The sequence below is a fragment of the Peromyscus maniculatus genome, chromosome 19 (genome assembly GCF_049852395.1).
Source record: "Peromyscus maniculatus bairdii isolate BWxNUB_F1_BW_parent chromosome 19, HU_Pman_BW_mat_3.1, whole genome shotgun sequence".
NCBI lineage: Eukaryota > Metazoa > Chordata > Mammalia > Rodentia > Cricetidae > Peromyscus > Peromyscus maniculatus.
In genome coordinates this window covers 76,235,697-76,253,546 of record NC_134870.1, presented here as the reverse complement: position 1 = coordinate 76,253,546, position 17,850 = coordinate 76,235,697, and the positions used below count along the sequence as shown (strand labels likewise).

The 17,850-nt window shown below is 43.7% G+C and overlaps 1 protein-coding gene and 1 long non-coding RNA gene across 3 annotated transcripts in view; one reads left to right on the top strand and one right to left on the bottom strand.

Annotated features, from left to right (window-relative positions):
* Positions 1-16,646, top strand: part of Cndp1 (carnosine dipeptidase 1) — a 41,135-nt gene extending 24,489 nt beyond the window's left edge. For both annotated transcript variants that reach the window (XM_076555649.1, XM_016006887.3), the window contains exons 6-12: positions 1,077-1,277; positions 4,785-4,869; positions 9,129-9,289; positions 11,554-11,718; positions 12,967-13,108; positions 14,769-14,916; positions 16,402-16,646. In XM_076555649.1, the coding sequence (XP_076411764.1) occupies positions 1,077-1,277; positions 4,785-4,869; positions 9,129-9,289; positions 11,554-11,718; positions 12,967-13,108; positions 14,769-14,916; positions 16,402-16,471 (972 nt within the window). In that variant the 3' untranslated portion in view covers positions 16,472-16,646. The remainder of the gene's footprint in view (positions 1-1,076; positions 1,278-4,784; positions 4,870-9,128; positions 9,290-11,553; positions 11,719-12,966; positions 13,109-14,768; positions 14,917-16,401) is intronic.
* On the bottom strand, positions 12,868-16,460 carry LOC143269637 (uncharacterized). The gene is made up of 2 exons (XR_013046213.1): positions 16,326-16,460; positions 12,868-15,246 (listed from the first exon to the last, which is right to left on the bottom strand). It is a non-coding gene; the product is annotated as an uncharacterized LOC143269637 (long non-coding RNA).
* Positions 16,647-17,850: the final 1,204 nt, after the last annotated feature.

Sequence of the window (17,850 nt, the reverse complement as noted above, 5' to 3'; positions counted from 1 at the left end):
CCGAGGCTTAACAATCTTTCAAAGGAAAAGATTCTCACTTATCGTGATCAGAATTTCGGGAACCAAAGAGCAATTTGTAATTGAGTAACCTTTCTTCAAAAATACCTTTTAGGTGGACTGGGGAGATGGTACAGTTGGTAAAGCACTTACCACGCAAGCCTGAGGACCCAAGTTCAAATCCAAAGGACCCGTGTGAAGGGCCAGGTGATCATGCCTGTAGCCCCAATGCCGGGGGACAGGAAGTTCCCCCGACTCTCTGGCCAGCCAGCACAGCTAGATTCAGTGAGAGACCCTGTCTCAACAATTAAGGCGAGAATAGCCGAGGAGCACATTAGACATGAAGCCCTGGCCTCCACATGTGTGTACCCACATATGCATATGCAACTGCGTACACACATATCGCACACACACACACAGCATACTACACCACACTCACCTGACACACACCACAGCATACCACACTCACATACACACCAGGTCTTACACACACACACACACACACACACACACACACACACACACACACAACATACTACACCACACTCACCTGACACACACCACAGCATACCACACTCACATACACACCAGGTCTTACACACACACACACACACATACACATCACACACACACACATCACACACACACACCACATTCATACACATCACACACACCACACACATACACATACACACCACAGACACACACCACACACATTGCACACACACCCCCGCCACACGATTCCTTTTTGTAAAGGTTGTCTCTGTCCTATCCCTTCCTGTCCCATCCTTCCGCCCCAACTTCTTGAAGCACTGTCAAGCCTCATGGTCCGGGTGCTACTGTCTTCAGGGTCTCTGCTCCAAATTCTGTGCTAGCGTTAAATCAAAGGGCCACGTGGAACCTGTCAGCTGTTCTTCCCTTTGTTTCTCCTCTGCTGCTGTAAACAGAGTTCCGGGAAGGTAAACAATCCATACATTGAGTATAGGTGATTATTTAATGTATCTTTATTAAGTACAAGCTTATAGATAAAACCTTGCTTGAGCATATCGGACAGTCTCTTTGTTCTGTTGTTAATCCAGGATCTTCCTGTGAACATCAAGTTCATCCTGGAGGGGATGGAAGAGGCTGGTTCTGTTGCTCTGGAGGAACTGGTCCAAAGAGAAAAGGACCGCTTCTTCTCCAGTGTGGACTACATTGTGATTTCAGACAACCTGTGGGTGAGCCAGAGGAAGCCGGCGCTCACTTACGGAACTCGAGGGAACAGCTACTTCATGGTGGAGGTACTAGCAAGCTCTACCTGTGGGGGAAGACTGGGGCTGTGGATAGGATAGAGGAATTATTGAGGAAGCTCTCACTTGGGGCTCATAGCCTGGGTGGTCGCAGAAGTCTGGGGGCTTGGGAGTATAGTTCACAAACTCCTGAAATCTCAGAGTGAATATGCTTGAGTGTATATTTTCCTAGAGTCCTGGATGTTTCTTTCAGAACTGTGGGTATGGGATCTGAAAGCAGGAATAATAATCCTACCAAGTTGACTACTTGGTCCGGTGCTAGGCTAGCATTTTGTGACCTTTCCGATGTGTGCCTGCAGGCCTTGGTGGCAGGGGACCCTGTGCTGTGGTCAAAAGGAAATAGAAGGCACCAGAGCCATCGTTTTATGACACTCAGCCTCGTGTAGATGTCTTTATCTCTGAGCCTTAATTTTCCATCTCAAAAGCTGGTGAAATCTCCTTACCTCACTCCAAGACTAGTCCTCCTTTTTAATTGTTTTTCAGTAATATAGGTAACCTATGACCACACATTATAATAAAAGCCCCTCCTGGGTGGATCATTAGTGATCATTTAGTTTTCTCACATAACAGGCTGTAGATTTGCTAGTTGATGTGATGGAAGTATACATAAGACCTAGGCACTTATGAGACTTAAATGTTATGAACCAGATATAAATATCATGGATAATTTTTGTAAAATTATAATATGTATTTTTATCATTTTAAAAGCAGTATTGGGGATATAGTTCATGGAGAACAGTTGATTATCTAATCTGTATGGGGCTCCAGGTTCCACTTCAGCATGACAGGAGAGGGGCGGGGAGAGAGAGGAGAGAGAGAAGAAAGAGAGAGGGAGGGAGGGAGGGAGAGGGGGAAAAGTAAGGAGGAGGTGGAAAAGGAAGAGAGGAGGGGAGAGGAAAAAAAGAAAAAAGGAACTAGAAAACAGTATGTTCTCTTTGTTAGATTAGCTGATGTGAGGTCCATGGATAAAGGACTGATCAAATCAGTCTCGGCTTCCAGGGAGTTTACTGTAAAGAGACACGCAGTGAGAGAGATGCCGAGGTAATACTGGGAAAATGGGAAGCCAGAGGCTAGAATGTCAACAATGGCTGTGAAGGAGAGACAGAGTCATGGCTGGAAGGAGCACAGACTCTCTGAGAACCTTCCCAAGGCCAGAAAGAAGGGCACCAGGCACCAGGAAACCCTGAGGAGAACAGAGGCACTGAGGAGGTGGGCAGGGAGGAGAGCTTGTGCCAAGGGAAGGGTACCCACTCTTGATAAGGAATCAGGTAGATAGAGAGTAAAAATGACGGAGCATCTTGTTTTGCTCTTGGCCTCCTTCCCCCCTCTGCTGCGTAGGAAGAAAGTTTACATGCAGCAAAGTGATGGCCTCGGGTGAAGCTGTGAGCAAGAGGCCAAGCTACAGCACATAGTGCCAGGGATGACATCATCTGTCCATGTAGGTAGAAACGTTTGCTCTACTACCTCTGCTCTGTAGCCAAGGCCAGAGAAATCAGTTTGGGTAGTTCGATGTAGGCTGTCTATTCCTGATAGCTGTGATGTAGAAAGTTGTGAAAAAATGTATCAAGATGGAGACCACAGAATGGGGGAGGTGATGAGTAGTGGCACAAACAGAGAAAAATAAAATCAAAAGACAAGAGGTTGGGAAATCTTGGAAGAGCTAAGGTATTGGATGTCTTCATAAAAACCAAGAATGGACACTGTAGGAGTCAGACATTTCTCTCCCATCTACCAGTTCCCAAATAACCACTCAGAGGCTTAATATTACTTATAAATACTCGGCTGATAGCTCAAGCTTGTTACTAGCTAACTCTTACATTTAAATTAACCCATAATTCTTATCTATGCTTAGCCACATGGCTTGGTACCTTTTCTCACTACAGCATTCTCATTCTCTGCATTTGCTGATAACTCTCTGACTCTGTCCTTTCTCTTCCCAGAATTCTCCTAGTCTGGCTCTCAAGCTCAATGTCTTCCTGCCCAGTTATGGGCCAATCAGCTTTTTATTAGCCAATGGGAATAATACATATTCATAGTGTACAAAAAGATTGTTCCATAGATGTGAGACTGTCAACCCCAGCACACTTTAGTTAGTACAACTGCCTAATCAAGTGACACTCTCCATCTGGAGTGACCAAATGGGAGACTCCTCTTCCATGAAAGGTGGGTGAGAGCAGGTAAAGACTGCTGGTCAAGAATGATAGAAGGAAAGGAGCTGGAGACAATGCTTAAAACCTAAGTGGTTGGGCTGGAGAGATGGCTCAGAGGTTAGGAGCACTGGGCTGCTCTTCCAAAGGTCCTGAGTTCAATTCCCAGCAACCACATGGTGGCTCACAACTATCTGTAATGAGATCTGGTGTCCTCTTCTGGCCTGCAGGAATACATGCAGACAGAACACTGTATACATAATAAATAAATTTATAAAAAATAAAATAAAAAACTTAAGTGGTAATTGATAGAGCATGATGCTCAAGATGGAATGAAGTAACTGGAGAAGATGTTGAACTCAGTTCTAGATCTTCAAAAATGGGAAGCACGTTCAACTGGTGTACACTCTGAGCAACCACAATTTTAGGTCTGGCCTTAGAAAAAAGGTCAGAGCTTCCAGGATGACAATTGAAAGGTAAAGGGCAGTAAATGCCACTATCTGAGCCACTCCAATCTTCCAACACAAAATCAGTCATGGAAGAAGCTGTAGAGGAGGTAGAAAGAAATGAATTATGGGAAGAGAGCTAGGGGATTGGCTCAGTGGGTAAGATTGCTTGTTGTGCAAGCATTAGGGTATAAATTGGACTTCCCAATACACATGTAAAGCTGGGCGTGACCATGGGTGCCTATATCCCTAGATTTGGGAGATTGGCCAGCTATCATAGGCAAATTGGTGAGCTTCAGGTTCTGTGAGAGATCCTACCTCAAGGGAATAAAGTGGAGAGCATGAAAGAGGACACCTGACTTTCTTCTCTGGACTCTCAATGTGTATACACAATGTACATGCTTGCACACAGAAACACACATACCCATACACTATCCATACACAATACACATAGAGAGAGAGAGAGAGAGAGAGAGAGAGAGAGAGAGAGAGAGAGAGAAGAGAGAAGAAGAGGGATAGAGAGAGAATTATTAAAAGAGGCATCAAGGGAGTTTCACTGCAAGTAAAAAGAGAAAGAAAAGCAAGTTTCCCTGAAATCAAGAGAGGAAACGCTCTCCAGAGAGATGACCTATAGCATGGTGCAGAGCCAAGAGCAGGCCAGCTATGTGAATAGCAATAAGTCAGCCAAGGGGTGTCTGGGCATCTTGGATAGAATTGTGCTGGTGGAACAGTTGTGGAATAAAGTCAGTTTGCAACAGGAAAGGGTAGAGTATTCAAGTCATGTGACTGAGAAACATGAGATGTGAGGTCGGGTCTGGAGGTCACCCACCTGAGTCCTGAAGGACACCACCAGGCATAGGAACCATGGTAGTAGGTTAATTTCTACTCTTTTATCTACTTTACAGGTAAAGTGCAGAGATCAAGATTTTCATTCTGGGACCTTTGGTGGCATTCTCAATGAACCAATGGCTGACTTGGTTGCTCTTCTAGGTAATATTTCTACTTCCTTTCATGAGCATCAGTTCTATTTAGTCTCCTTGGCCTTTGCTCCTCTGGTTTATGAATCAGCTCTGAAAACGTTTGCAGTATAAGAAAAACTATACCCTTAGCCTTTTCTCCTCTTGCTTGTGTGTTCTCTAGACTATTTATAATTAAGTCTATAATGGCAGCTCACAACTGTCTGTAACTCTAGTTGCAGGGGATCTGACACCCTTACACAATGAACATAAAAATCAAGTTAAAAAAGTATTTTTTTTAAAAAAAGTTGTTTATTTTGTAGACATGAATATATTTGTAGGTGCACAAATGTCTGTGTGTTAATGTGGATGCACATGTGTGCATGTGCATGTGTGTGGGCATGCATGTGGAGGTCAGAGATCAATCTTGGGTGTCAATCCTCATTCCTCAGCTGGTTTCTACTTTTATTTTTGAGACACTGGAATCTAGAGCTTACCAAGTCATCTAGACTGAGTAGGTGACAAGCCACAGGGATCCTGCTGTCTCTGCATCCCTAGTGCTGTGGTTACAACTGCATGTCACTGTGCCCAGGTTTTAATTTTTTGAGATAGGGTCTCACTATTCAGTTTTGACTGGCCTGAAGCTTCCTATGTAGACCTGGCTGACCTTGAATTCATGGAGATCTGCCAGCATGGGCCTCCCAAGTCCTTGAATTAAAGGCCTGTGCCACCAACCCTGGTACAGCATCTGGCACTATGCTTTATACATAAACATTATATTGTTTTCTTTGGGGGCAGAAAAATTGTCAAAAGCTGCATGTAAGTCCCCTTGGTCTTCATAGTACCAGACAGAATATAAACAGTCTACATGGCCAAGATGCTGGAGGGTCTTCTCAAGGTCTTCATCAGCATCTTTAGCTGTTTTCCTTCCCCATGACCTAAAATTAAAATTAAACAGTGAAGTCAATCTACATTTTAATTATCTATCTCTCTATCTACCTTTAATCTATCTATCTATCTATCATCTATCTATCTATCTATCTATCTATCTATCTATCTATCTATCTATCTATCTATCTATCTATCACCTATGTATCTACCTACCTATTTCTATGCATTCCTCAGTGACATTATATTTTTCTAAAATATTAATATACTTGGGCAGTATCTCATGTTCAACAATTTCAGAAAGAATATAACAAGCTTTTTTCCTTTAAAGAATTCAGATAATATACAGCTTAATATATTGGAGCAGGGGTAGTTGATCTTTTTATCATACTAATTTCTCCTTCCTTTAACATCATCAAACAGCTATTTATTTTTCATAGACAGGATGTTAGACTGTAGCTCAGGCTGACTTGGAGCTCATAGCAATCCTCCTGCCTTAGCCCCTCAGATATTGGGATCATAGGAATAAATCATCATTCCCAGTTTCACATTGCCAAATCCCAAGCACTATGTTTCAAGTTTTCCCTCAGTCATGATGACTGCATGATATCTTGTTAGCCTGCATGGGTTTAGCCAGGCATCGAGTTTCACTTAATTTCACAAATATGTATTGCTTTGCTAAGGAAAAGTGTTTTGGGATCATAAATGGAACAAACCCACAAGTTATATTTCCATTTGCTCTTGGTACATCCCAAACAGCCCACAACAGCTCACCTTTTGGATTTACACTCCATGTTTTCTGAGTGCTTTGTACAGAATCACAGGGATGCAAGTTTGATCGCTAGTGTTAGTCAAACCAACAGGAATTTTGCTTGCTGGTGGGTGGGGCTGGGCTGTGGTGGAGAAACTTCAAAAGCAGACTAAATCCAGTGTCCTGGCTTAGGGTTCTAGCAGGTCACAATGTCTTGGGGGTGAAGTGTGATCCTAATTAGTCTTAACAATAAAAACCTGGAGTCAGATATTAGGGTGAAAGCTGAAAGATCAGAAAAGCAGAGTAGCAGCCACTAAAGAACTCCTACCTCTATGAATCCTCAGACCAAATGGGGGCGGCTGTCTTCACCCTCCTTATATTCCAGTCTCAGCTCCCTCGGGCTGGGATTAAAGGTGTGCACCATCACCACCTGGCTGTTTCTCTTTTAGACTGGTTCAATCTTGTGTAGCCCAGGGTAGCCTTGAACTCCTGATCTTCCTGCTTCCTCCTCACAAGTGCTGGGATTAAAGGAGTGAGCCACTGCTGCCTGGCTTCTATGGTTAACTAGTGGCTAGCTCCACCTTCTAATCGCCAGGAAAGCTTTATTTGTCAGAACACAAACAAAATATCATACAACATGGGGGAGCTGGTTGTCCTTCCCTGATGACTGGCAGAGTACATGTTCACCAGGGGCTGAGAATCTAGAACCAGCCTGACTTTATGCAAGTCTCTGTCCTTCATCATCCTCTGTCACTCATCATGCTGGCATGATGCTGGTGACCATCATGATTACTAACAGTAACAAATGTTCACTGGAGACAAAGTGGGTAAAGCCTATGATAACCTCTGCTAGGGGGACACTATATAATCGAGTAAGGCTGAAAATTTCATGGGTTGGGTAGGCAAGAATAATTGAATATTTGTGCTCACAGATAAATCTCCAACCACCAATGGCTTCTCCTTTCCAGTTTTTCTACTCAGTAACTTTTAAAGGCCATGAGGACGGTTGGAAAGACCATTGACTAATGAGTTTTCTTTTCTTCCTACTGTTTCTTTTGTTTTTGTTTTTGTTTTTTTTTTTTTTTTTTTTTTTAGACAAAGTCTCTTAGAGCCTAGGTTGGTCTCAAACACAATATGTAGTCAAGGATGGCTTTAAGGAGCCAGAGAAAGAGGAGGACATCAGGGGCCAGCCACCCAGCTACACAGCAAGCCATCAAACAAGAGAAAGATTTACAGAAGTAAGAGAACAGAAAAAGCCCAGAGGCAAAAGGATAAGTCAATTTAAGGAAAGCTAGCAAGAAACAAGCCAAGCTAAGGCCGGGCATTCATAATTAAGAATAAGCCTCTATGATTTATTTGGGAGCTGGGTGGCAGACCCCCCAAAAAGAGCAAAAAGCAAAACAACAACAATTTATGGTTTTGAACCATATTGGTACACCGTGTAGTGCACTGGGCTAGTGAAGGGTTTGTGTAACTCAAAACTGGAAGCACAACAGTCTTCAATACTATCATATGGTAAAGCCATAGAAGGAAGAGAAGTCTTGGGGAAGCTCTGTGGACAGGAGAGGGCCAAAGGAGGAGCTGATGAAACACAGAGCACTGATGTCTTCCCAAGCATTCCGCTGTCTTGACACACTTGCACCTCAAGTTTGGCGTCCTATGATCACTTTCTGGGAAACTGCTGTCCTTTGGTAGACTTTGTTAAGCATTTGTTGACTTTCATTGTGTCTACATAGAACCAAAGAACCTGTTGGTACATCTCCATGAGGCTGTTACTTTGCTAGAGATGGTGTCTTAGTAACTGAAGGTGGCAGGCATCTTCTGGTTTCCCAGCACCTACTGCAGAGGGTGTGTCCAACACGTGACGTTAAGGCGTCCAAGTCCACTGTCTCCACGGGTGCTTTGTAATTAATGACACTGACCTAAAGCGTTGCTATGTATCCTAGGCTCTCCTCAAACTAACCATCCTCCTGCCTCAGCCTAGTGCTAGGATGACAGTCATACACTACTACTCCAGACTTAATAGTTGTACAATAGAGTGCTTTGGAGTATAAAGATCCTACCCTGATAATGCCAAATTCTATTCATATTAAGAACACAGAACACACACTTGTGAAATGCCATTCCTTAAATACTGAACTAATTCTGTGTGAGTTATATCAATGAACTTCCTGATTGTAATTTCCCTTTGATATGTATTTTCTTTGAGTGTGTGTGTATGTGTGCATGTGTGAGTGAGTGAGAGAGAGAGAGAGGGAAAAAATTTTGGGTAGTTTCAGTGTCTTGTGCAGGTTTGTATGTATGCATGTGTAAAATATATACATTTCAATTATTTAATAATTTATACCTATTACTTCTAACTCGAGATAAGATAAAATACAAACAGGATGCTTGCTTGTGAAACAAATAGTATAGCATAGCTGAGAACTTAACTTTTTGCAGACCCGTGTCTCGGCTCTGCCCTTGAGGCCAGCCTGCCTTGTGACCACTTCCTTCTTGGGCCCATAATCTCTTGGGTAAAGGGAAATGCTGCCACTGACTCTGGCCAGGGACAGAGGCGGTCATGAGTGTTTTGCCACAGAGGAGAATCTTACCTGGGCTGGCCCTAGGACCACAGCATTGGCACACTTGTAATTTCCACATCTACTTTATAGGTAGCCTGGTGGATTCATCGGGCCACATCCTGATTCCGGGAATCTATGATCAAATGGCTCCTCTTACAGAGGAGGAAAAAACATTGTATGAAAACATTGATCTGGACCTAGAAGAATACCGGAAGAGCAGCCAAGTGGAGAAATTTCTGTTTGATACCAAGGTATAATCTTAAATGCACACATGTTCTGAAAGAGGAACGCTCCTCCCAAATCATGATTTCCCAGTGTCTAATCAGCACCACGCAGTGTTGATCTGTGCGGCTTAGAACACAAGGCAAAGGTTAAATCCCAGGCAGATTTTGATATCCACAGTCACTTTCCTTTGGTCTAGCTCAGACAGTCAGTCCTAGGGAGCAGTTGGTACAGGCTTCAGGCATCTAACCGTGAATAATGACTCATTCAACACTGGTGTCTTTCCACAGCAGTTTATTAATTTAAATCCATTCCACTTCCTCAGGGAGCTGAGCTTTCTGAATGTTCAAAGATTGGGAGCCACTGTCTGAGACACTGGCTCCAATACCTGTAATTGTTCACTTACTCAGGCGTTACCAAGACCTTTCAGGGCTGATGGGCAAGCCAGAGCATCCCTCCTTTGTGCTGTGAAGAAACTCAGAACTCGGAGCAGAAATTCCTGAAGAATTTAAAATTTTTGTTTGTTTTCTTTCTCCTTTTTTTTTTTTTAAAGAATATTTTGCCTGCTGAGGGCTGAAGAGATGATTTAATGGTTAGAGGCGTGGATTGTTCTTGCACAGGACCTGAGTTCAGTTTGCAGCATGCCAATTGGGAGGCTCACAATTACCTGTAACTCTACTTCTTGGAGGACTGACATCCTGTTCTTGCCTCCTTGGACACTGTACCATGTTCACATGGGTACAACTCTCTCTCTCTCTCTCTCTCTCTCTCTCTCTCCCTACACACACACACACACACACACACACACACACACACACACACACACACACACACCTAAATAAACTAAAAAAAGAAAATCTTAAAAAAAAAAAAAAAGAATGCTTTTGTGTTTGATTCCCCAGGAACTGCCCAGAGAGGGCAAAACCTTGATGATAAGTGGTATGGCTGTCTGTGGGACTGTATTCCTTCCCTCAGACTAAGTTTGTGAAAATACACAAGAAAGAAATTGGCTCAAATATTGAAGGTTTATTTAGGGATTTCTGAAGAATGAAATTTGCTACATTTATTATCAGTGTATAACCCTGGTTAGAAATGTATAATCGGATCTAGTTTCTTTCTAAACTATTTTTCCATTATTATCATTATTATTGATGTAGTGTATGTGTGTGTGTGTGTGTGTGTGTGTGTGTGTGTGTGTGTGTGTGTGTGCATGCATGTGTGCACACACGTGCGACACAGGTGGAGCCAGAGGGCATCTTTCAGGAGTCGGTTCTCTCCCTCTACCTCACAGAAGCAGGATTTTCTTATTGGCTATGCCACTCTGCATACTCCAGGCTAGCCCCTGAGCTATCTCTGTCTGTATTCCTACAGAAGCGCTGGGATTGCAGATGTGTGTCTCCATGTCGGACTGTTTGACTTGGGTTCTGGGGATCAAGCTCAGGTTGCCAGGCTTCTGTGGCAAGTGTTTGTACCCACTGAGTCATCTCGTTGGCCCTGGATTCAATTTCTGATGCAGCCTCTCAGAGAGGAAGATGTCCTGGGCAGGGCAGCAGCATGGGCAGCATGGGCAGCGGAGGAAGAAGCCTCATGTCCTGCCTGTGTTATTAGTCCAGACATAGCTAACTTGATGCTAATTAATTGGTCATGAGTGGGTCTCGGGGACACAGATGTTGGAGATCTGAGCAATTTAATTCAGCTGAGGTCCATTTTATTTGCAGTGCTAGGGGAATGCCCCCAGGCCTTTGGGCATCCTATTTAAGTGCTCTACTATTGAGCTATGTCCCTAATCCTTTCTTCATTTATTCACCTATCTATCTATCTATCTATCTATCTATCTATCTATCTATCTATCTATCTATCTATCTACCTATCTATCTATCTATTTTGAGACAAGGTCTCACTATGTATCCTTGGTGGGCCTGAAACTCACTATGTGAACCAAGCTGGCTGGTCTTGAACTCAGAGAGATCTGCCTGCCTCTGTGCTGGGATTAAAGGTGTATGCAACCACACCTGGTTTGGGTTTTTTTTTTTTTTTTTTCTTTTGAGACAGGATCTCTTCTAGCTGAGGCTGGTCTCATACTCACTAAGGAGCCAAGGATGATGTTGAATTTCTGATTTTTTTGCTTCCACCTCCCAAATGCTGGACTACAGGCATCTACTACTAGGCCCAGACCATGTGGTAGTGGGGACTGAACCCAGGGCTTTGTGCACGATAGGCAAGCACTGTAGCCACCTGAGCTACAGCCCAGCCCTCCTCTGAGCTTTAGTCATATGTTCTTTACATGACTTAGGAGGAACTCCTGGCACACCTATGGAGGTATCCGTCTCTCTCTATCCACGGCATCGAGGGTGCGTTTGATGAGCCTGGAATAAAAACAGTCATCCCTGGTCGAGTCATCGGAAAGTTTTCAATCCGCCTCGTCCCTCACATGAATCTGTCCGTGGTGGAAAACCAGGTAACAAGTGTCTGCTGTCACTAGGCCCAGCGGTGCCACTTCTGAGTCCCGTACACCACGGCAAGCGGAGCCGTTCTATGGTTATTACCGAAGTTACTTTTTTTCCTAACACAAAAGAATGGAACAAACAGCAAGAAGCCAGCATCAGCCTTGCTCCGCGCAAACCTCTTTCCCCAATCACAGAAGCCAGACAAATAGCCACTTGAAGTTGCAATGATGGGAAATTTTTAAAAATTAGATGTTAGCTATAAAGGCAAGATTGGTTTTACACATAGATGGAGTAGGTAACTGGCTACGCTTGGCTGGAGCTGGAAAACCTCAAGCCCGATCATTTGTTAGCTCATGATAGTTGAAGCCAGAGTGTGGAAGGCAGCCATTGTGAGGAAAGTACTGTTTGAAGGAGTTATCTATCTGAGTTATCAGCCCATTATTAATTTACCTCGAGTTGGTTTAGCAGGAAATAGACTCTTGAATCAGAGAGCTCAGGAAAAACCTCCATGCCTCCCCCGGCTCTCAACTCTCTTGTCCCTTTTCTTGTCTTGTGCTCTAACTGCATCCTAAAAGTCTCCTCCCCTCTCCCCTCAGTCCTTCCTCCCCTCTCCCCTCAGTCCTTCCCTCCTGCTTCCCTCCCTTTAAGAAACACCACTCTTCTCTCTTTTGGATACACACTCCACAAGGGTAGGGACTCCCTTGTCTCCTTCACAGCTACACCCCCAGCCCCCTGGTGCTGATGAGTGCTAGCTGAAGGAGTGAAAGGAAGCTATGCTTCCGAGGCTGGAGCCTACCATTTCCCCAGCAGCCATTGGAAAGGAGTTAAGCAGTTTCTTAACATGTCTCCTTCACCGTTTAGCTTGGAATTGCTCCCACTTTTCAGAATTTTCCAGAATGTGTAATCCCCCAAAGCGTCATTAGAGTCTTACTAGTTCAAAAACCAAAGTCACGGCAACTGAGGAGCTGTATGTGGATTATGTTTCATAATCTCCAGCAAACGTCACTCAGCTAACTCTGGATCAGGGACTGTGCAGGTACAGGGTCTGAAGGGCAATTAGAGCACATATTTCCCCTCGGGATAAAGCCCAGAGCCTTGGAAGCCCCTGTTCACTGTTACACACCCAGTGGCGAACCTAAAGGCTCACGATGCTCCAACTCTCCAGGTCAGGGTGAACTCTGGTTTCCGGGTGGAAGACCGTACACACGGCCCGAGCAAAGTCCAGCGTTCTACCTGTTACTGACAGTGTTGCCTTCTAGGTGAAGCAGCATCTCGAAGCTGTGTTCTCCAAAAGAAACAGTTCCAACAAGATGACTGTTTCTATGGTGCTGGGACTCCACCCATGGACTGCAAACATCAGCGATACTCAATACCTCGCAGCAAAAAGAGCCATCAAAACAGGTGGGCCTTACAGATATTTTGATTCACCTGTTTGCAGCGGGGCCAGGGCACTTTTAAGACTCAAATATCAACTGTTCTCCTTATCCAATGTGCGTCACTTGTGGTTATCTAGAGGGCAGAACAGTAGAATGAGTATATACAAACGGGTTTATTTGGCTGCCTTCTGTGACACAGTCTGGACTTTCCAACAATAGCTGCTTCACATTGAAGAGATCAAGAACTCAGTAGTTGCTTAGTCCCTGAGGCTGGGTGCTAACCTGGTTCTAAAGAACTGGAAGATTCCTAGGGACCTACTGGTCTTCAGTCTACATCGGAAGCCCAGAGGGGCTGGGTTCTGATGGTAAAGGAAAGCAGAAACAGCGCTGATGAACTTGACAGCCAGAAGAAAGGCAAGCAGGAAAAAAAATGCTTCCTTTTTCTGTCTCCTTTATTCAAGCCGAGCTGCCACCAGAAGGTGCCATCCACATCTAGGGTGGGTCTTCCCACCTCAGACGACCTGATAAGAATGTCCTTCAATGGAGTGCCCCATGGCTTCCCTGTTAGTTGATTTCAGATCCAGTCAAGCTGACGACTAAGATTAACCACCACACAGGGCACAGTATTATGTGCACAGGATGTTTCTTACCTGATACTTCCTGTAGTCATCACAACAGCCTTCTCCACTTTACAGAGGAAATGAAGGCTTACAGAGATGAAGTAATTTGTGAAAGAGAACCGAGTCAGTTATTTTTCTCGTCACCATGAAAAGTACCAGGAGGAAACAGCTTGAGAAGGAATGGATTTACTTTGTCTCACAGTTTCAGAGGTTTAATCCATCATAGCAGGGGAGATATGATGGGGTATTTCAGCTCCTATAATGCCAGTGAAAGGAAACTGCAGCAGAAGGCATGCTACAGGACGTCTTCACAGTGGCTGTAAGAGGCCATGCTCCTCCATGAGTCGATATAATGGTTAACAATTCCTGGTGTAAGGAGAGATTTTTCTTTGGTGGCGTAGCTACCTGCAAGTTGTCCATGCTCTTGAGATAACACCAGTTGAACTCATTTGGACACCAAGCTAGACTTGGGTAGAATTGTTTTTCTTTTGTCGGTGCCTTGACTAGAGTGAATGAATTTTTTTTCACCTCTTCCCAGGAAAAGTCTTATAACAATAGTAGATAAAATATACCACTGTTAAGCCAGGCAATGGTGGCACATGCCTTTAATCCTAGCACTTGGGAGGCAGAAGTAGGTGGATCTCTGTGAGTTCAAGGCCAGCCTGGTCTAAAGAGCTAGTTCCAGAACCTCCAAAGCTATACAAAGAAACCTTGTCATGAAAAAGACATGTATATGTGCTTACATGGAGGAAAGAAGAGTTAGTGCTATCTAGGAATGCTGTGTATGCTATGTTTGCAATTTCTCTCAATTCTAAAATTTTCACCTTGGTTCAAAATTAAAAATTTAAGCCAAGTATGGTCACACACACTTTTAAGTCTATCACCTAGGAGGCAGGGGGATTTTGAGTTTATCAGAAGTCTGAACTATATCATGAGTTCTATGTCAGCTTGGGCTACATGACAAGATCCCAAGAAATAAAGAAAAGCACACATTACTGTACTCAAGGTTAGTGACAGGTAGTCTTGTCATGATTTAGTCTACTGCCGCCTTTTCCTGTGTTTCAGTGTTTGGAGTAGATCCTGATATGATCCAGGATGGGTCAACCATTCCAATTGCTAAATTATTCCAGGCTATTACACAAAAGAGTGTAATGATGCTCCCGTTGGGGGCTGTGGATGATGGAGAGCACTCTCAGAATGAGAAGATCAACAGGTGAGCTGACCCTGTGAAGGTGGGGAATTCATGGGGGCCTGTCCATTAGCCTTGTGTGAGATGGACAAAATAGACTTGGTGGCTTAAAGACTTGATGGTTATCTCCCCACAGTTCCTTAGGTTGGGAACACCAGGTTAAGCCTGATGTCTTAGTTAGGGCTTCTATTGCTATGAAGAGACACCATGACCATTGGCAACTCATATAAAGGAAAACATTTAGTGGGGTGGCTTACAGTTTCCAAGATTTAGTCCATTATCATCATGGTGGAACATGGAAACATGCAGGCAGACACGGTGCTGGAGAAGGATCTGAGAGTTCTATATCTTGATCTGCAGGCAACAGGAAGTGAACTGTGTCACTGGTGTAGTTCAAGCATAGGAGAACTCAAAGCCCACCCCCACAGTGACACACTTCTTCTGACAAGGCCACACACACTCCAACAAAGCCACACCTCCTGATAGTGCCACTCCCTTTGGGGGACATTTTCTTTCAAACTACCACACCTGGTCTCAGACTACTGTCTTCCTTGCATGTCCTCATGTGGCAGAACTAGAGCCAAGCAGGAGAGGGAAGTAGTGAGGAGGAGGAAAGGACTGGTCCTGCCTGCAGGCAAGCAAGGGGCTCTGGTGTTTCTTCCCTTGTACACTCACCAGCGCCACTGGACTATGGCACATTCTCGGGCATCATTTAACCGAATCATCTTTTCATTGGAAGGTCCCTCCAGTGTTGTCTCATGGCAGGTTAGGGCTTCAACATACAGATTTGGAGGCTGTGACATTTGCTGCATAACCAAGAATATTTAGGAATGCTTGATCTGAACATATTGACAGATTATATAAATCTCCAAATAAGTGAGAAACAAGAATGTTTGATTCTTCAATCCCCATCATGTCAAAAATAAGAAGCCTGAGAAACTCAAGAAAGTCATGTGGGGCAGTGTGTTCCAGGAATCCTAGCATCCAAAGAGACTAACTAAGGCAGGGGAATAAAACAAAAAACAAAGATAATGGGCATTTCTGTGGTTGAGTCCAAGGTTAATTCCCTCCTTCCCTTTCTCCTCCTCCTCCCTCCCTTCTCCTGCCCTCTCCCCTCTTTTCTTTCTTCTGCTTGCTATCCTGAGACAGAATCTTGTTCTGCATCCCTGGCTGGCCTGGAAAGCTCTGTGTAGACCTCTGAGGTTGCAGCAATCCTCTTGCCTCTGTTTCCAAATGCTGGGAGTACAGGTGTGCAAACCACATCTGGTGATCTTATCTTCTGATCTCATCTTTTTAATAATAATGTCATTCTCCTTTTGGATTAACAAGTGACTTTGATCCTAGGATCTCAAAAGCATGATAAATACTAAATGCTAATGCTAAATACAGAAGCAATCTAAATACTTTAGATTGACTGGATTTATACTACATACAATTTTTCTGTGGACATGGTTGGCTGCTTTTCCTTCATTGTGAGTGGAAATGTGTTTCCTTGTTTATATTTGTTAGGTGGAACTACATACAGGGGTCCAAATTATTCGCTGCCTTTTTCCTGGAGTTGTCAAAGCAGCACTCATGACAACAGTTGCCATCCAGTGTCTTCTGACCCACTGACAGATCTCTCCACTCAGACCCTGGGCAAAGCTGGAGCTGGAAAAATTCAGAAAATATCAATCCAGGAAAGTATTTGTTCCTCCCCATTTACAATGTCTTGAGACATTTGGACCAGTAATAAAACATGTGAAAGACACAGACGTTGAAATGGTTTAACATTCCCTATGTCACTTACCTTCCCAAAGTCACAGTAACCTGAACCTTCACTCTCCCAAATCCAGTGCGGCTGGCTGGAACTGGACTCAGCACAACCTTTCCAACACAAGTGGGACACGTCTTCACCCATTTCGATTCTCGCTCAATCCTCCACTTTACTGGTAGGCACTGAAGAACTATGGTGCCCAATCCTTCCACCCAGGATCTCAGGACCTGAACCACTCTTTGCCTCTGTTCTCTTAATAAGGAAAGCAATGGCTTCTACCACTGGCTACAGTGATTTCCCTGTGGATTCATTTTTAGAAGAGTTACTGGGGCATGCCACTGTATTAACTTCCTGCCTCCCTTCGTTGTTTTTTTTCTTCCCCTCCAATTTCTTGAACATTCTGAAGCTGAAATGATCAATATTCATACCCACACACCATTTGGAATCTTTGTGCAAAGATGAGATTTTCTTTAATTCCAAACTTCCTCACCTTTGCCATGATTGATGCCATCTGCTCAGTTCCTCTGCTCCTTATTCTTCCCAGCCCATCAATAAAGCCCTGCTCCCTGCACACATGCATACCTGCCTGCCATTCTACCAGAGAATTTGCCCAGATAGGATTTCTCTCACCCCATTGAAATTTTACTCAATGACTATATCTGAATTGCTCAAAGCTTTTAATAGCATCAGTATTAGATGGAGAACTAATCAACCCTGACATCAGCAAGACATTCTCAATCTAAAGCCCTCTGCTAAATCTGCATTCATTAATCATTTTAGTTCATCATCTTGTTTGGCTTGATTAGGCTTGATGGTGTAAACACTACAAAAAGTTAATCTTTTTTTACAGTTGAGTATATATAAATAAACCAATCTTGATAAATTCATTATTTATATCATATTAATAGAAAAGCACTTGAAGGCTTAGTTTTTTAAATGCTTCTCTTGTGGTTCCAAATGACAACAATCCATAACATGTTTTCCTTCATCTGCTAGCTATTGAAATATCACTTTTCAAATCTGCTGGATCACATTAAAGTTGGGTGGCTGAAAATATGACTCATTGGGTGATATGCTGGCTGCACAAGCATGGCATCCTGGGTTTGGGTTTCCAGCTCTCACACACAGCTAGGTGCAGTAACAAACAGTTATAATTCCAGCACTAAAGGACATAGACAGTCAGGTGGGTGCTCACCACCAGC